The 20572-nt window shown below is 40.1% G+C and overlaps 1 protein-coding gene across 5 annotated transcripts in view; it reads right to left on the bottom strand.

Moving 5' to 3' along the window:
* Positions 1-643: 643 nt before the first annotated feature.
* LOC140187737 (BTB/POZ domain-containing adapter for CUL3-mediated RhoA degradation protein 2) overlaps positions 644-20572 on the bottom strand; it is a 30283-nt gene continuing 10354 nt past the window's right edge. For all 5 annotated transcript variants that reach the window (XM_072243373.1, XM_072243368.1, XM_072243370.1 and 2 more), the window contains 5 exons: positions 13506-13675; positions 11065-11154; positions 10919-10971; positions 8507-8702; positions 644-7951 (listed from right to left, as the gene is read on the bottom strand). In XM_072243373.1, coding sequence (XP_072099474.1) covers positions 7715-7951; positions 8507-8702; positions 10919-10971; positions 11065-11154; positions 13506-13675 — 746 coding nt within the window. In that variant the 3' untranslated portion in view covers positions 644-7714. The remainder of the gene's footprint in view (positions 7952-8506; positions 8703-10918; positions 10972-11064; positions 11155-13505; positions 13676-20572) is intronic.

Raw genomic sequence — 20572 nt, 5'->3', positions numbered from 1 at the left:
CACTCAATGTCCACTCTATTAAGTACACCTGCACATTAATGTAAATATCTAATCAGCCTATCATGTGGCAGGAACTCAATGTATAAAAGCATGTAGTCATGGTCAAGAAGTTCAGTTGTTGTTCAGAACAAACATTGGAAAAGGGAAAAAAGTGACTTTGACCATGGAATGTTTGTTGGTGCCACATGGGGTGGTTTGAGTATCACAGAAATTGCTGATCTCCCGGGATTATCATGCTGGGAAAACAAAAAAAAAAAAAATCCAGTGAGAGGAAGTTCTGTGGGTGAAAGACTTGTCAATGAGGGAGGTCAGTGGAGAATGGCCAGACTGATTCAGGATGACAAGAAAGCAACAGTGACTCAAATAACAACACGTTACAATGGTGTTGTGCAGAAGAGCATCTCTGATTGAACATGTCAAACCTTGAAATGGATTGGGTACAGCAGCAGAAGACCACACCAGGTTCCACTCTTGTACCTAATAAAGTGGCTACAGAGTGTATGTTTTTACACACCCTTCCAAAGATAGGTGATTTTTGCTGTTTTTAATTCCACTTTATCTTCAAGGCAATGACTGCACTGTTGCAAGTCATTGAAACATACAATATATACATTATAAACCATGACACTGTGGTAAAAACAGATCATGCGTAACAGCAATCAACACAAATTTTATTAAGGTTGGTAAACATTTTTGCTTAACAATATTTAAAAAGGAGCAACACTGTTCTGCACAGGATACACTTTTATAAAGTTATTCCTCAGGTAGTGCTACTTCAGTTAGTTTGAAATGTGTGCGACACAGCAACATCGTGGAAAAAAATAATCCATCACAGTGTAACCAGCAAATTTATTTACAGAGTGGTTTTGCAAGTGAGTATTCCAGTTTGTTAGTTAACCGACCATTTTAAAGGTTAATTCCACTAAGAGAATCCACAGTTGTGAGCTGAATCTTTATCACTGCAGTACGTGGGTTACAAATTGGCCGAATAACGGGGGATATAAAAACACATACACTAAGCACAGTTTAAATGTCACCACTCAATGCAAACAAATTGTGGGAAAATAATAATTTAGTTGAAACATTTAAGCAAAAAGATGTTACTTTTTGCTCATGGTTTATGATTTATACTGAATGGTAATATTGGTGTAGTTTAATGAAATATTTCAGATTTGACATTGAGTATTGTGTACCTTGGGCCATGTAAGAAAATCTGGGTCATTCGACTTCCCAAACCAGTGAACCAGAGGTTAGCTCCATGTTGAAGATCTGGGTGGATTTATCTCATTTATTATAAAATAAATATAAAAATAGGGTTATGGAAAGGACATTAAACAAAATAGAAGGGTAGAGGACTCCATGAATGGGATGCTTAATAAAGGCCAAGAGGAAATCAAAGTGGTGGCATGGAATGATGAAAGGGAAACCAACAGGCTGGGGCTGAAAATGTAAAAAAAATGTAGCACAGAGTAAATCCAGAATTAGTAAAAACTATGAGGAAAATCAAAGCTTAACTGACTTCATTTAATGTTTATAATAAGATAGATGAGTTAACAGCACATAGCAACATACAAGTATCCTCGAGGCACAATTGCAGGATGAATGGATGCTCAACATTCCAGCTTATACCATGTTGCAAAAGAATGGGCCCAAAGAGGAAGAGGTGAAGGTAATATTGTTAATCAAGGAAGGTATCAGAGCATCGTTGAGTCACTGATAAAGGCGGTAGACCAGTTTAGATCAAAATCACAAATAGTCAGGGAAAGACACAGTTAGAAGTATTAATGGGGAAATTTCTAGGGCTTGTTTGAAGGAATTTTAACCTGTTTATTGATTGGACAAACCAAAATGGCACAGATATCATATTAGATTTTGTAGAACGCATGATGGAGTCCTTCTTATAATAGTGCATGACAGAACCTGTGCAGGAACAGGCTATTTCGGAGTTGCTCATGAGTAATGAGGAAGGATTAAGAGGAGTGAAAGGTCTTTGAGGACATTGAGAGGTCTGGAGGCGGCCTGCCCACGTGTGTGAGTGGGTAGGAGGGTGGGAAAGGTGCTTAATTTTGCTGTTGTCTTGTTTTGTTCTGCTGTTGTTATTGCCACCATTTGAATTGTTCTGCTGAGCATTGCAGGGATGGTATGTTGGCACCAGAATGTGTGGTGACAATTATGGGTCCCCCTAGCAGATCCTCGGGTGTGTTGGTTGTAACACAAATGATGCATTTCACTGTAGGTTTCGATGTACATGTGATAAATAAACCCAAATCTAAATCAATATACAGATGCAACTTCAGGGTAAATATCATTGTTTTAATGAAGCACAATTATAATGGTATGAAAATGGCAGTTGTCAAAGGTAGACTGGGGAAAGAGTCAAGGTACAAGGCAGTACACTATCAGATATTCAAATAGCTGGTCCATAACATTCAACAGGAATTTATCCAAATTAGAAAGAGGGACATGGTGATAAAGAGGCACAATCTCTGGTCAGCCAAAGGGTCAAGCTTAATATTGAAGTGAAAGATGGGGCAAAGAAGGAGGCAAGGACTGATGGTAGGCCAAAGGACTGGAAAGCTTTTGGACCTAGCAACAAAAGAGTGAAAAAGCTCACGAGGGGGAAAAAAAAGCTGATTCCGAGATAAAACTTGCATGTCATAATAGTTTCTATGGAAGTGGGCAGTTAAAGCAGAGGTGAGACCTCTAGAGGCTGGTGAATTAATAACAGGAAAGAAATATTTCAGTTATGTTAGATTAATTTTTGTAGCAGTCTTTGCCATGGAGGATTCTGCAAATATTCCCCAGGATAACAGAAAGGCTAATTTCTAATAAAAAACAAGGGACCTGTAAAATGCCCAGTCACATGTGATACAGAGCAATCCATGGACCTAAAAGACAAATTGCCAGGGTGTAACAATCCACACTCAAGCATTTTAAAGGAAGTGGCTGCAGGGATAGTGGGCCCAATAGTTCAAAACTTGTTCAATCCCAAAAGGACATATAAAGGTTGGAAAACAACCACTGTGATTCGTTTATGTCCTGATACGCATGTATTGGAGGTAGTCCAAAGGCTAATTTGTCAGATGAGAGGGTTTTTCTATCAAGTATCTTTTGGAGCTTAGAAATTGAGGATCTTGACAGGGTAGATGTAGAGACGTTTCCACTTGTGTAGGATTCATGAACAAAAGGACATTGCTGCAAAATAGGATATGGACATTTAAAAGTGAGCTGTAGAAAATTCTTCTCAGAAATTCTCTGATCACAAGGGTGTATCAATAGATAAATTTAAGGTAGATATAGAAAAGATATTTGAAAAGATGAGGGTTATGGGGAACTGGTGTAGAACAAGAGTTGAAGCTAGCATAGATCTGCCTTGATTGCACTGAACAGGAGGGCAGACCTGGAGCCTGATGGCCTACACCTGTCCCTATTTTCTTATGTTCTTGTTTCTAATAATTAACTTCCTTTAAAGAATATCAACACAAGATATTTGAAATGCACTTGGATTTAAAAAAAAATATACAGCTGCTGGTGACAGTTTGACCTTTGAGTGATGTTAGGATGGATGTCATGATTTTAGTTCAGCTATATTTCTTGTAACCTGCAGCTGTTTTCCATCAATTGTTAAAACAACTGCATACTCCTTAGTCCAAAGTCAGATGATCCATTAAGTCAAAGACTATTCATAATTAGGGGCCAATTACTACAGGTTCATTAAGTGTGTTCATCAGGATTCCAGCAAAACTATTGGCTAAGGTAATCAACCACAATGTCCAGTAGAAGGAATTTCGGCAGCCACTTCTAGATACAATCAAAACATTGCATTAGTTAATGAACCTTGTGAAGGGGGATAAGAGGAATTAGAAAGACAAGCCAATAGTTTCTAATGATCCTACCCAGGATTTTGGGCCCTATGCAGCCTAACATCCATTTTATACACATCTACACTCAGTGGCCATTTTATTAGGTACACTTGTTCATTAATACAAAAATCTAATCAACCAATCATGTAGCAGCAATTCAATGAATAAAAGAACGCAGACATGGTCAAGAGCTTCAGCTGTCATTCAGGCCAAACACTGGAATGAAGAAATGTGCTTCAAGTGTCTCTGACTGTGGAATGATTGTTGGTGCCAGACAGGGTGGTTTGAGTATCTCAGAAACCGATCTCTGGGGATTTTCATACTCAGCTATCTCTAAAGGTTACAGGGAATGGTGTGGGGGGTGGTGGGGGAAAAGCATCCAGTGACAGGCAATTCTATGCATGAAAATGTTCTTGATGAAAGAGGTCAGAAGAGAGGAGAATAGCCAGACTACTATTTCAAGCTGACAGGAAGGCAACCACCCAATAAATCAGGAGTTACAATAATGGTGTGTAGAAGAGCATCTCTGAATTCAACACATTGAACCTTGGTGGATAGGCCACAGCAGCAGAAAACCACACTGGGTTACACTCCTGTACCTAATCAAGTGGCCACTGAGTGTGTATTTTACTGACATTTACTGATAACCCAAGAGCAGTGAAGCAGGGTGACACATGTTCCTCCATTTTATATTACCGTGGATATATTATACTCAGTGGTTAGTGGTGGATGAGGTTTTATTGTGGCATGAGTGATTTTATTGCTGTCGTAAATTTTGCTGATGACTAGCCTGCCTTAGCAAGGATCAGAGTTGTACACTTTTTAAAGTGATATTAAACCCAATGAATGGGTTAAGGGTTGTACATCTGTTACACAGTCAAATTTTACTAAAACACTTTTATTAAGATCCAATGTATGCCCTCTACAATGTAGTCTTGCTTTACCCAAGACCCATTATTGATAAGACCTTGTCCACTTGCTAACACAAGTTTTAAAACTATGCCTGACCATTAGAATTAGTGAAATGCATCAATTGCATCAAATTAGCAAGGGTTTTGCTGGACAGTTTGCCAAGTGTCGCTGGGCATCTGGCACCAACACAGCACTCCCCCCAAATCACTAACCCTAACCATGTCTTTGGAACATGGGAAGAAACAACAGCACCAGCAGCAAACCAACTATGTCACAGGGAGAACATACAAGCTCCTTATAAACAGCGGTGGGAATAGAACCCTGATCAGTAATTGCTGATGCTGTTGAGTGATGCATTAACTGCTACGCTACCATGGAAGATTTTAGAGTTATCAAAGTCCCTCAAAAGGGTCCATGTGATTTAAAAAAAAATATTCTGTCCAAGTCTGTGCATTGTTCATGACGATGATTTTCAGGTGCTATTTTCGAGAGGGCCTATAGTGCTGCAGTTGTGGTTGACAAGGACTTGGGTAAGATCTTCACTGAGAAATTGCCAGAATACAAACAGCTCAAAAATATGATAGAAGAGTGCCTTGGTGGAAGAAAAAAGCTCCAAGAGGACGCATTTCCTTAGTCACCAAATTTAGTGAGAAAACTGGAATTTTAAACGTTTACTATCGGCAACTGATTTTAATTCACTTGAGATGGTTGGTTACACAAACTTTTTTTTGTATTTATCTCTGTAATAGAGCCTTTGATTTAGTTTTTTTCCAGCATCCAATGATGTAGGTACTGATATAACAAATGGGCTTGCTTGACTCAGTACCTATGGTAGGTGGCTATGTATTTTTTTTAATTTTAATCCGTTCCTGGCTTAACATCAAGCTACTGCTTGCTTAACATGTTGACAACCTCTTAAAATCAAAGTAGACAGCAGTTTGTTATTTTGTAAAACTTAAAACTAATGTGAAAAACTACCACCTTAGCTCAGGTTGTCAGTCTGCTAACAAAGCTTTGGGTGATATATATCAAGGAGGTAGATTGCCACAAAAAAAAAAGAAAGAACAATCATATTTTGAGAATCCCCTTCTTACTGAACCATGGTTTAGGGATGCTACCGGGAAGTCTGAGATCCCACACAATACTTTTATAAGTGGAAATATTGCTGCTTTTATGAGGTAGCTGTTCAGTATGGAGACAGCTCTAGCTCTTAGGGCAAGGCGAACTTAGAAATATAGACACCCGGAAAATGTTACTGCAAAGTGAATTCAGTGAGTTTTAATTATTATTGGCACTGAGGCAAGTAGCTTGTGATTAAATACATAGGAATGTGAGAACGTATCCTACTGATGTGAAGAACTGCACCTGAGCTCCTACTGCAGCTGCGACCACCACTGAAAGGAAAAGGTGAAGAAATCTGGATCACCTGCAAAAAAGAGGCTCCATTTTTGGCACATTGACTCAGTTCTAGAAGTTTTTTTAATCTCTCTCCCCCCCCCAGTTAGCCAAATCTGCTCTATATTGCAGCAGGTGATGTGACAGAGTGGGAAGATAGGGCCGAGAGTTGAATAAGAATAAATTCTGCCAGTTATTTTATCTCTGACCTGAAGACAGCTCCGGTGCATGGAAATATTCTACAATGTTCACTGGCAGTTATCAAACACAAACTTCTCTGGTTGGAAACCAGAGCCACTTACACGTTATTTAAATACAACTTCATGAAAAACTATATTAGTAAACAAACTGCAATTTTACTTCAGGCAAATGTTAGACACATCACTATTTTGTACTATATGGAACAAAATAGCTTTAAGCATCCCAGTCCAGAAGAACAGTAAGTACATAAATACAAAAACAGAAATTTAACATTCTGGTCCAGTCAAAATAAATTTTCACCTGCACAGCTGTGCTACCATTATATTGAAAGGAGAAAATAGGGATCATCCCATACTATATATTAACAAGAAAACTGAACAAACCAGATTAAATATACATGAAATACTTCAGCACAAATACAAGCTGCCACTATTCTGTGAGGTTTGTAGCAAGTGGAATGTTTCAGAACTATCCAAAAATTTCATGTACTTAAATCCCAAATGTTGTTAACCAAACCAACATTAGGTGTGTGAAAAAATTGTAATTGCAATCAACTTGAAATAATACTTTGGGTGAGGAGCTGTAAGAAATGGGAACTATATTTCTCATTCCCTCAACTTCACCTCCCAGAAAAAAAAATCTTTTTTGCGTACAGCAACTTTTGACTGAAATACTCCAACGGTCAATTGGTATAAATGAGTACTTCCTTGTTAGCCTTGGAAGTACATGCAATAAGATGCTGATGATTTCAGAACAAGAAAGCAAGCCAAGTATAAACATGGGCAGACATTCCTGCTCAGGCACACATTTGGATTTCCCTGTGATACAAGGGCAGAATCCAAAATGAAGTAAGAATGAAAAAAAAAGAGGCGAGGCACTTTATTAAAGGCCTCCATAGTCTGCTGCAAATGTGCAGCTGCCAGCTGGGGGTTTGGTGGTAATTGATTCTCTCTCAAATGGTTCATGGGCATGAGAGAATGACAATTCATGGCATTAGTATTGAATCCCTATTGTCACAAGCTAGTCAGGTGCTGTAATAAGTTACATCGATTTGGATTTCAGGTTTCTGGAATATGCCAAACATCAATGAAAAGATCATCTACAATAAAGGAAAATTATGCACAGGTTTTAGGATGTATTTCAGTTCCACTTAAGACATTTTCTTCCAGAAGGAGAAAAATCAAAGTAACAGAACAAACATATCAAATTAAACTTAAAAGCATTCCGGTTTTCCCTTCTGCCATGTCAGTTATCTTCATAATCCATGATCTGCACAGTGGTAACCATTAGTACTTTTTTTGTTAAAATTATAATTATTGCCATACCCAAGAATCTGGTTAGTTTTAGTCTCTATAGGCAGGCTGGTGTCCAAGGGGTCTGTCATCATATGAGCTGTACCTTTTCACGTGTATTCTACGCACACGATCTCTAACTTCCAACGCCTCTTCATCTTCACTATGTGACCCTTGAGCAGATGTCCGACTAGTAGCCTCTAACAGCAAGTTATCAGGTACACGTGGTGTTTCATAAAGCAAGACATTCAATGTCTCTTCATAAATTCTTGCTTCAGGAAATTCAACCTGCACAAGGAAAAATGAAGTTAAAGTTGCAAACTTCCAGGTGGAGAATTTTGTACATCAATTTAAATTTTCTTTCACATACAAATACGATGGCAAAACATACCAATGAATCTGTCTGAAAACTCAGCAGACTTAGCTACTTGACTTGGAGATGAACTTGAGTGTCAGATGGCACAAGCCATTGAATGTTTTGCAACAGTTTGTTCCTGTAAATTTTTCTACAATATACACCAAAACAATATTATTTAAACAAGGACTATTGAAATCCTGCATCCAAATGTTATAATGTCACTGGTTTGGAGAACTCTGGAATAGTCTCAATAGCATGCAAAGCTGTTAACTCTGCTTTCTCTTCCGGGATAAAAGACCATATCACAATGCAATTTCAACTTAGTCCTTTGGTTCCTGTTCCTTCAGGACAGGATTCATCCAATCAATGCACCATATTTAGATATTTATAAGCAAAATTTCAAATTATGTTAAATTAGCAGACAGAAAATATCAACTTTCATGTTATTAAAAGGCTTATTGACATTGATTATTTTCCTCACATACCTTGGTCTGTTTCTTTTCTGTTGCATACACAATGGAGGTGCAGCAAACCTCAGCAAGCTTGCGGCCCTGTCCATAAAATGACCAGCAGCAAATCTCATCTCCTAAGACGTCCTTCATGAAAAGCACTCTTCCATTAAATCTCAGGGACAGTTTGTCGAATAGTTCAACATTCTTTAACAAATTGTCATCAGAGTTGCTGAATAAACAAAACCCAATTTAAATAATTGGTGATAATGCACAACAGCAATGCAGTTGTTTGAAGCCTTTTACCACATTGTGGGCAAGATTGTGAAAACTTGGTTAGATGCTTGGTGAGTATTTCATAAAGTTATAACAGATAAAGCAAATCTATTTTTATAGTTCTAACTTGGAAAACTAAGTATAATTCAAAGTTTAAATTTTAGTTTGATTTTGTCAATAAAAACAAGAATGAACAAAATGTATAAAACTGACTACATGCATAATTTGGAAACAAAAATGATTATGATCTTTTAGGATGTTAGGCTAGTTTGAAACTTATCACCCAAGTAAAATTTACTTTGGTGGTTTGGGAAGATCTATATCACAGAACCTCTTGGGCCACAAAACTAAGTTCAGAATCAATATCTGAATCAGCTTGCATACATCTCAAGGAATTGATCCAAACAGATCTTGACATTCTGATTTAGTATTTAATTATGCGATGGGAGCATCTGCAACCAATAAAGTTCAAACTTTAAACAATGATACAAATTATCAGGGCCTGAATATCACTGTCTGAGTATCCTTCTACTAAATTTAATAGCATTTTTTGGTCTAATCTTGTATTTGTCAAAGAAGAGAAGGTATAATTATGGTATTGTTCTTTTATTTTAGCAGTAGTGTATGCTCCCGTAACTTTCACATAGTCAGTTATTGACTTTTTTCTTAAATTGATGATTACATCCATGTAAGAGTAGCAGATGCATAATGAGATTGCAAGATCAAATCAGACCCATGATTTAAATAAAAGTTACTAGAAAAAAAACAGCATTACATCCAAATGATTTTAGTGTATGTGCACAGGTCACAGGGCAGATTCTTCTTATGCAAGCAAATTTACAACAACAGTTTTTCTCCATCTGCACAGCCTGCACCGTGACAATAGCTGTATTCATCCAAGTTAAATGGCAATCACTCAGTTACGTGAATGTGTTTATTTTTTTTATTCTTTAAAAGTGACAGGCACAGGAAAATTTATTAAGAACTGTGGGGAAAGGACAGGAAGTAAATGATGTGAGGGTGGGAAAAAGTACTTAAAAATATTTAACTGTTTTGGAACAGAACTGCCCAAAATTGAGGAGTTTTAGGAACAGCTTCTTCCCCTTTGCCCTCGGATTTCTGAATGGACAATGAACCCATGAACACTACCTCACTATTTTGCTCACTTTCTGCACTACTTACTAATTTCTATTATTTCTTATTGTAATTTATAGCATATTTTATGTATTGCACTGTACTGCTGCTGCAAAATAAATACCACAGTGATATTAAACATGATTCTGATTGACAACTATATGCCTACAGTGGTTGGTAAATAGCACTCTGGGAGCCAGTTGCAAGAAGCTGCGTTGCTTGAAAAGCAAATGGTTAACAGTCTTTAAAGGCCACCTGATCCCATTTCCATGTTTTACACTGTAAAAGTTTTATAGAGACTTCTTAAAGAGCGAACTAAACCTTACATCATTTTGCTTTTCCACCGTTTTCCAAGTATTTCCTGAAAGCTGTATTAGCATTCAAGTGCTAGATGCATTTCAAAGTAAAAAATTTAGAATCCCAATTGGGAGTAGCATGGTAGTATAGTGGCTAGCGTAACACTTTACAGTACCAGTGCAGCGGGTTTAATACCCATCACTGTTCATCAGGAATTTGTACATTCTCCCTGGGACCACATGGGTTTCCCTCTGGGCGCTCTGGTTTCCTCCCACATTCCAAAGATGCACGATTAGTGAGTTGTGGGCATCCTATGTTGGCACCAGAACCATGACAACACTTGCAGGCTGTCCCAGCACAATCCTTAGACTGTGGTTGGGCACTGACACAAAACTATGCATTTCACTGTATATTCGAATGCATATGACAAATAAAGCTAATTTTTCTTGGGCGGCACGGTAGTGTAGTGGAGCGGTTAGTGTAACAGAATTACAGCGCCAGTGATGTAGGTTCAATTCACTGCTGCCTACAAGGAGTTTGTACATGCTCAGAATGACCATGTGGGTTTCCTCCCACATTCCAAAGACATACGTTTTACTTAGTTAATTGAGTGTCATGGATTTATTGGATTGGAAAAGGCCTGTTACTGTGTTGCATCACTTAAATAAAAATAAAGACAATAGGACAACAGGACCATTGTGTTTAAAGTGACAGCACAATCTGAAGCAGACTAGATCATACCTAGTGTAGGAATACTTGTTATTGCTCCTGTTATGTAGCAGCTTCACAACAGGCTGTTAATAAAGAATACAGGTAGTTAGTTATTACTAATCAAATCTGACAAAATATAATCTTCCAATATTAAAAAAGCACAATAGTCTTGTGACCTTAGCACAACTTTCAATAAGTCTTTCTTCCTCCTTGAGAGAGGTAATCATGGGGATCATGCAAGCAACTTCACAGCATTCATTCTTTTCCTGAAAGAAAATCAAATCGTTATTTCAGAGTTCAAGAAAGTCAAACTTTTCTTCACAAGGACAATGGTATGTGGTTGCTATGGTGATCAAAAATCTGACTTTAGCCAAGTACAGCAAATGTGAAAAATATTCCCGCTGCCCAAGACAAAAGAATTGTGTTTTAATCCTGGGTCACGTGAGGTGCAACATTCAGTGCCTTGCTGAGAGAGGAGTTTGTCAGCTGCAGGACTTCAACTCAAGATCTACAGATGCTCGAAATCCAAGCAACATACACAAAATGTTGTCGGAACTCTGCAGGCCAGGCATCATCTACGGAAAAGAGCACAGTCGACGTTTCAGGCCGAGACCCTTCATCAGGACTGGAGGAAAAAAATGAGGTCAGAGCATAAAGGTGGAGGGAGGGGAGGAAGAAACACAAGGTGATAGGTGAAACTGGGGGAAGGAGTGGTGAAGCAAGGAGTTGGGAAGTTGATTGGTGAAAGAGATACAAGGCTGGAAAAGGGGGAAATCTGATAGGAGGACAGAAGGCCATGGAACAAAGGGAGAGGAACACCAGAGGGAGATGATGGGCAGGTAAGGAAATAAGGTGAGAGGGGGAAATGAGAATGGGGAATGGTAAAGGGGAAAGGGCGCATTACCAGAAGTTCGAGAAATTGATGTTCATGCCATCATGTTGGAATGGGAATTGGAAAGGGGACTTAAAAGCAGGATCTCCCAGTGGTGACCTATTTTAATTCCACTTCCCATTCTATCATGTCAGTCCATGGCCTCCTCTCCTGTCGCGATGAGACCACACTCAGGTTGGAGAAGCAACACCTTATATTCTGAGTAGCCTCTAACCTGATGGCATGAACATCGATTTCTTGAACTTCTGGTAATGTACCCACCCCTCCCAATCCCCTTTTTCCTCTCTCACCTTATCTCCTTGCCTGCCCATCACTTCCCTCTGGTGCTCCTCCCCCTTTTCTCTTTCATGGCCTTCTGTCCTCTATTAGATTACCCCTTCTCCAGCCCTCTATCTTTCACCAATATCCCAGCTCATTACTTCACCACTCTCCCCACCCCCCAGTTTCACCTATCACCTTGTTTCTTCCTCCTCTCCCTCCACCTTCTTACTCCGACACTTTATTTTTTTAAACCCCTCCAGTCTTGATGAAGGGCAACGGACCCGAAACACTGACTGTACTCTTTCCGATAGATGCTGCCTGGTCTGCTGAATTCCTCCGGCATTTTGTGTGTTGCTTGGACTTCAACTCTTCGGTTTCATAACAGTAAGTGATTGAGATTCCAGTAAATATGATGTTTTTCTATGTTTAAAAGGAGAATTTATAGAGCATTTAATCTCATAGGTACTCAGTCTCGGTGACCATCTACATATTTGTAAGGTCATAGTAAAATACAATTATAGACACTGCTTGATTTGCTTTCTCCTTTCTCTCATCTTTTACAATATTTATGTCCTGCGATGGGCTTTATTCTAAGAAATTAATTCACAGGATGTGGGCATCATTCAAGGCCAACATTTACTGCCCACTTCCTAACTGCTCTTAGTTTGAATGGTTCATTCGGCTGCTTCAGAAGGTAGCTAAGAATCAAGAGTCACATACTGACTAGATGTGAGAAAATGGTGACAGATTCCTTCCCCGAATGCTGCTTAAAAGGCTAAGTTTACTTAATGAAACCAAATTTAAATTTTCCTATCTGCCATAGATGGAATCTAGTATTAGCTTGCCTGGTATTTTATGTTAAAAAAACACACACACACAAACAGGACCTTTGGCCCACCAAGGACTACATTCCAGGAACTCAATGTGTTAAAAAATTTTTACCTTGCACGTTGTTGCTATCCTCTGAAATGGATGTAGTTTAGTTTTGCAAAAAAAAAATCAATGCAGCAACTTATAACAAAGCAAATGGATTTCACAATGGCTTAATATTATTTTGCTTGGACCTCAAGTTGATTGCAACTTCAACTGAAATCCTTCATTCACTTTTCATTAGCTGAAAATCTTATGTGAAAAGAGGCAGAACCATATTCCACAATCCACATCATTAGTCATTGTATTTGAGGTTTGAAGATGACAAATACACAGCAAACAAAATGCTCAATTATGTAGCAGTCATACTACAGTGAATTTAAGGGTGTGGTCTGTCATTGTGGAAACATTGGAAGCTTCATTGTACATGACATCATAACATTGCTTTCATCTGGGATTTGGTGCTTAAACAGACGAGTTGAAGTTTCACAACATGTTTACTATCAGGATATGCAAAAATATTTTTACATCTTCACAAAAAAAATAAACAAATTATACTATTTAAAAGTTAAAACCAAGCATTTTTAAAATTACCTGTAAAGCTGTCTGACAGACATCCACTAGGCCTTGAATAAGGTAATATTTGGCTTCTGCTAATAGTTCCTTTATTTCCCGCCTACTCTTTGGAAGGATAATTGAGTCATCCCTCAGGTAGTTCAAGACAGTGCCAAAATGTTTCCCACAACGATCAATAAGAATCCAACCTGTGGGGAAAAAGATATTTTAAAGATATTTACATATAAGAAAAAAATATTACAAATTAAAGGAGCATTATTCAAGAATAATTTAAATCCTAATTTTCTTTTATACACCTGAAAGCAAGGGTCCACCACCTGTATTATTTAAATGCAAACTTAACACTGCTGACAAAAAGCTACTCAGGCTATTAAAATCTATGTACAACCTGCTAGGTTTTGCACAATTGCTTGCTTGGTGAGATTTCCCAATATTTCTTTATACCCCTTATCTGCACTTCATAAAACACTACAGCAAAGTACAGGCCCTTTGCCCATGATGTTGTGCTGACCTTTTAAACGTATTCCAAGATCAATCTAACCCTTTCCTCCTACATACCCCTCCATTTTCCTATTGCCATGTACCTGTGTAAGAGTCTCTTTAATGTCCGTAATGTATCTGCCTCTACCACCATCCCTGACAAGGCATTCCATGTATTCACCACTAACAAATTTACCTCTGACATCTCCTATTATTGAGTATCTTTCCTCACGGGCATTCACAGCAAATGCAAGAAACACAATAGAATCAATGAAAAACTGCACCCAACAGGACAAACAACCAATATGCAAAAGAGAAGAAATTATGCATATACAGAAGGAGAGTAAATAAACAAAGTTAATGAGATGAGTCCTTGAAATTGATTCCATAGGTTGTGGGAATAGGTCAGAGTGGCAAGTGAAGTTACCTCCTCTGGCTCAAGAACCTGATTGTTGAGGGGTGAAAACTGTTCTTGAACATGATGGTACAGGTCCTGAAGCACCTGTACCTTATTTCTGATGGCAGCAGTGAGAAGAGAGTATGGTCTGGATGGTGGGGGACCTTGAAGATGGATGCTGCTTTCCTACGATAACACTCAGTGCAGATGCGATCACTGGTGGGGAGGGTTCTTTTACCCGAGATTGACTGAGCCATATCCACCAATTTTTATAGGTTTTTCCATTCAAGGGCCTTGGTGATTCCATACCAGGCCATGATGTAACCAGTCAGTATACTCTTCACCACACATCTACAGAAGTGTGTCAAAGTTTTAGAATGACATGCTGAATCTTCGCAAGCTCTTATGTGGAGGTGCTGACGTACTTTCTTTGTAATGGCAGTTCGTGCTGGACCTAGGACAGACCCTCAAATGATAAGTGAGGAATATCAAGTTGCTAACCCTCTCCACTTCTGATGCCCTTGATGAGGACTGACTCATTGACCTCCAGTTTCCTCCTGACATCCATCAGCTCCTCAGTTTTGCTGACATTGAGAGGTTGTTGTTGTGGCACCAGCCAGATTTTCAATTTCTCTCCTACATGTTGACTCGTCACCACGTTTGATTCAGCCAACAGTGCTGTCAAACTTAAAATATGGCATTGGAGCTGTACTTAGTCTCATGGCCATAAGTATAAAGTGAGTCAGCAGATTGCTAAGTACACAGCCTTATGGTACATCTGTGCTGATATAGACAGGAGGAATGTCGCTACCAATTCGAACTGACTGGGATCTTCAAGTGAGGAATCGAGGATTCAGTTGTACCAGGAGGTAGGGAGACCAAGGTATTGAAAGCTTATTGATTAGATTTGAGGGGATGATAGTATTGAATGGCAAGCTGTAGTCAATGAAGAACATCCTGATGTTTGCAACTTGGCTGTCCAGATATTGCAGGGTTGAGGGAACAGCCAATGAAGTAACATCTGCTGTTAACCTGTTGTGATGGCAGGCATCTATATACTATTAAAACTCTCATGCTCTGTTTGTGACCTCCAATTAGCACAAATGGTGCATTATAGCAGCACTTTTTTTTGGCTAAATCGAATTAAAATGCGCTCTCTTACAGAATGCAGGCAAAGTTCAGGGTTATATATTTGTATAAAATTGCTCATTCGCCAAAATAAACAGGCTCCCTTTTAACCCAAGACCCGATCAGCCATCATGGAAATCGGGACGCAACAGCCCAACGCATGCGCATGGCCAGTCTCAGCAGCGACCATTACTGGAGCAAAAGAACAGGGCAGTTCTATTTCGAGGGGTCACAATTCTATTAATCACCATCAGCATGTGCAGGATTGGGACAGGTATAACTGCCACCCATCAATAAGAGATAATTAAATCTTATTGTAATGACGTACTTCGAGACACCCATAAAACCCTTTGCTGCAGTCAAAGGACAGCGGTGACTATATCACATCCATTTAGGAGAGCGCCAACTACATCATCGAGAATAATCAGCATCCTTTGGTGTTACTGCTTCATATCTTCTATCTAGCATTAGGGTAAAAAAATGGTCAGCCTAATTATGCCACGTGGAGGAAAGGGAGACATTATGGTCAAGAGATGATGCCAAACGTCGTCGGGAAGCGGCAAGGAGAGGGAGAGAACAAGAATTGGATGAGGTCAGGGCCGCACGACTCCAGGATCAAAGAGTCAGGACAAAAAAAAATGAAAGAAGAACAGAGGAGGAGAGGCATGCACATCTCCAGGATCAGAGACAAACAACAAACAGAAGAGATGAAGAGACGAGGGATGAAAGGACTGCACTGTCTCTAGAATGACAACAAGAGGCACAAGGGTGGCAGATAAACCAGAAATAATGCCATCAAAAGTGTCCTTCGTTAAATGAGCAGCAGCTATATTTGCTTTGCTACTTGTCGTTCTTCTTTAATAAACTGAGGTTTTCTACTTCAGTTTCCAAAGCAAAGCGATACCAATAGCATTCAGGAAAACTTAACGTTCATTCTGGTCACATCAGACTGCACTACCCTTCTCTCAAAGAGTGCCCCAATGGGTCACCCTGTTGTCTAGTATTTCTTATATGCTACATCATCTGACTCTACTCCTCTACACAGATGTCACCTGACCTGCTGAGTTTCTCCAGCATTTTGAGTGTGCTACATTAATTGTCAGTGTTTAACTCGCAGCTATTATTACAGTGCTGGCGACCTGGGTTCAATTCTGCCGCCTTCTGTACAGAATTTGCACATTCCCCCATGACCATGTGGATTTTCTCCTGGTGCTCTGGTTTCCTCCCATAATCCAAAAGCAAATGAGTTAATAAGTTAATAGGTCATAAGGGTGTAATTGGGTGGTGGGAGCTTGTTGGGCTGGAAGGGCCTGTTAGTATGCTTTATTTCTAAAATAAAAATAAATAAACTAGGCAGGGAATACTGAGGGACAGCTGTTTATCAAATAAGCATGGTTGTAAGATGGAAGCAGATCACATGAGCAGAGGTAAATTTTAATGGAGCAGACTTTAGGATAATGTTCATAAAGAGCAAAGAATTAAACTGGCAGGTTTGTTAAATTAATTTGAGTTAAGATAAGTACATACCACCAGACCAATGAACATAGAAATGAACTTAGACCTCATAGAAACATTTCGAATGTCGAAAAGCATGGACAGAGTGGATGTGGCAAAGTTGTTTCCCATGATGGGGGAGTCTTGTACGAGAGGGCATGACTTAAGGATTGAAGGGCGCCCACTCAGGACAGAAATGCAAAGAAATTTTTTTAGTCAGAGGGTGGTGAATCTATGGAATTTGTTGCCACGGGCAGCAGTGGAGGCCAAATCATTGGGTGTATTTAAGGCAGAGAATGATAGGTATCTGAGTAGCCAGGGCATCAAAGGTTATGGTGAGAAGGCAGGGGAGTGGGACTAAATGGGTGAATGGATCAGCTCATGGTAAAATGGCGGAGTAGACTCAATGGGCTGAATGGCTGACTTCTGCTCCTTTGTCTTATGGTCAATGAGATAGCATTTCACTGCTGTGATGTGAAAACTAATGGATTGGCTCCTTTTTCACACAACTTTATGATTAAGTGGATGAAAAATGGTCAGACTAAGGCCCAGAACAGGACAACAACCTCCTTAGGACCTCACCTCTGGATATTTAAAACCTTCCCTCCCTCAAGTTTTAACCCAAAAACTGCAACTAAATGTGATATGGTGCATCTATTTTCCAGTTTCCATGGTGAGGCATGGCATTTGGCTCTTCACATACATTTCACAATTTAGCACTGTTGTTTTGATTGGTTCCTACCTTATCATTCCTCCAATCACGGCAATCCATATAATTTGTATCATTATGTATCTGTGCACAGGTTTCCATAGACTGCAAACAATGACTGATCACTGTAATATTATAACTGATAAGTTTGCATAATTGTATGGGTCTAGAATCTTTGTATGATGATTTAATGACCTTATAACTATTTTCTCACTCTAAGTGCCAAATAATTCCATGATTACTCCTTAAACCTCCCAATCCATGCAAAAATAAGACACAGCTACACACATAAAACGTTGGAGAAACTCAGGAAGTCAGGTAGCATCTATCGAAAAGAGTAAACTGTTGATGTTTCAGGCCAAGACCCTTCTTCAAGACCGAGAAGGGGGAAGATGCCAGAATAACAAGGCGGCTGGGGGGGGGGGGGTGGGTGGAGGGAGGTGGTTAGGCAAAGAGACTAGCTGGAAGGTGATAGCCAGATGGGTGGGAAAGGTGAAAGGCTGGATAAAAAAGAATTTGATAGGAGAGGAGAGTGAACCATAGAAGAAAGGGAAGCGGGGGTGTGGTGTACCCAGGTGAGAAATAGTAAAAAGGTCAGACTAGGGAATGTGGGGGGCGGTGCAGAGATGAATTTGCTTATCGGAAGGAGAAATTGACACCAGGTCAGAGGTTACCCAAACAGAAAATAAAGTGTTGCTTATCCACCTTGAGGGTAGCCTCATTTTGGCAGAAGAGGTGGCCATGGACCAACATGCTGGAACAGGAATCGTAATTAAAATGTTTGGCCACTGGGAAGTTCCACGGATAGAACAGAGGTGCTCAACGAAGTGGTCCCCTAATTTATGAGGGGTCTCACCAACGTAGAGGCTGCACAGGGGGCACCGGACACAATAGACGACCCCAGCAGATTTGCAGGTGATGTGTTGTCTCACCTTGATGGACAGTCTGAGGCTCTGAATGGAGGTGAGGGAGGAGGTGTAGGGGCAAGTGTAGCACTTGGCCGCTTGTAGAGACATAACTGTTTTTAAACTCAAGTCCATCTTGTGTAAATGGCCATTACCACACTAACATTTTGGACTGTTCTGAGAATTAATCAGTACATTAATATCTTGGAGGAATCAATAACTGCAAAAAACTTTTAAAGCCCTTTTTCCAAGTACTTTATAGTCAACAAACAATTGATACTAGAATGTACAATCATCACAGCGATATTTGATTCTGCGCTTCCCATTCCCTGGATTACAAATATTAAATATTAAAAATAGTAAAAATTAAAAACTTAAATTATAAATAGAAAAATGGAAAGTAAGGTAGTGCAAAAAAACCGAGAGGCAGGTCCGGATATTTGGAGGGTACGGCCCAGATCCGGGTCAGGATCCGTTCAGCAGTCTTATCACAGTTGGAAAGAAGCTGTTCCCAAATCTGGCCGTACGAATCTTCAAGCTCCTGAGTCTTCTGCTGGAGGGATGAGGGATGAAAAGTGTGTTGGCTGGGTGGGTCGTGTCCTTGACTATCCTGGCAGCACTGATCTAACAGCGTGCGGTGTAAAGTGAGTCCACAGATGGAAGATTGGTTCGTGTGATGTGCTGCGCCGTGTTCACGATCTTCTCAGCTTCTTTCGGTCTTGGACAGGACAGCTTCCATACCAGGTTGTAATGCACCCTAGAAGAATGCTTTCTACAGTGCATCTATAAAAATTAGTGAGGGTTTTAGGGGACAGGCCAAATTTCTTTAGTTTTCTCAGGAAGTAAAGGCGCTGGTGGGCCTTCTTGGCAGTGAACTCTGCTTGGTTGGATCAAGTCAGGTCATTTGTGATATTGACCCCGAGGAACTTAAAGCTTTTGACCTGTTCCACTTGCGCACCACCGATGTAAATGGGGTCATGTGGTCCGCTGCTCCTTCTGAAGTCAACAACCAATTCCTTTGTCTTGCTGACATTGAGGGATAGGTTATTGTCTTCGCACCATGCCACCAGGTTCTTAATTTCCTCTCTGTACTCAAACTCATCATTACCCGATATATGGCCTACAATTGTTGTGTCATCAGCAAACTTATATATTGAGTTTGATGGAAACTTGGCTACACAATCATGGGTGTACAGTGAGTACAGCAGGGGGCTGAGTACACAGCCTTGTGGGGCACCGGTGCCCAGAGTGATTGTAGAAGAGAGCTTGTTCCCTATTTTTACAGCCTGGGTCCTGTCTGAGGAAATTGAAGATCCAGCTGCAGATCTGAGTGCTAAGGCCCAGGTTCTGGAGCTTAGGAATCAGTTTATTTGGAATGATGGTATTAAAGGCAGAGCTGTAGTCAATGAAAGGGAGCCTTATGTATGCGCCTTTATTCTCCAGGTGTTCTAAGGAGGAATGTAGGACCAGAGAGATAGCACCTGCCATTGACCTGTTGCTCTGGTAGGCAAATTGCAAAGCGTCGAGGTTGACTGGCAGGCTGTGGTTGACGTGTGCCATAACGAATCTCTCGAAGCACTTCATAGCAATTGATGTCAGAGCCACAGGTGGATAGTCATTCAGGCATGCCACCTTGTTCTTCTTCAGCACTGGGATTATCGTTGCCTTCTTAAAACACGAGGGGATCTTAGACTGAAGCAAGGAGCAGTTGAAGATGTCAGCAAACACTCCAGCTAGCTCGCTTGCACAGGCCTGGAGAACCCGTTCTGGGATGCCATCTGGGTCTGTTGCCTTCCTTGGATTTATCTTCAGGAAGGCCCTTCTAACGTCCTCCTCGGTGACGATGAATCTCGATGCCACCAGGTCCGGTTCATCCAGAGGGAGCAGGTCGCTCCTCTTCTGTTTGAATCTTGCGTAGAGTACGTTAAGTTCGTCAGGAAGAGAAGTGCCACAGTTATTGATATTCTCAGCC

Source organism: Mobula birostris, chromosome 25, assembly GCF_030028105.1.
Source record: "Mobula birostris isolate sMobBir1 chromosome 25, sMobBir1.hap1, whole genome shotgun sequence".
Classification (NCBI taxonomy): Eukaryota; Metazoa; Chordata; class Chondrichthyes; order Myliobatiformes; family Myliobatidae; genus Mobula; species Mobula birostris.
Note: the sequence above shows the minus strand (reverse complement) of the source record. Positions and strands in the feature narration are given on the sequence as shown.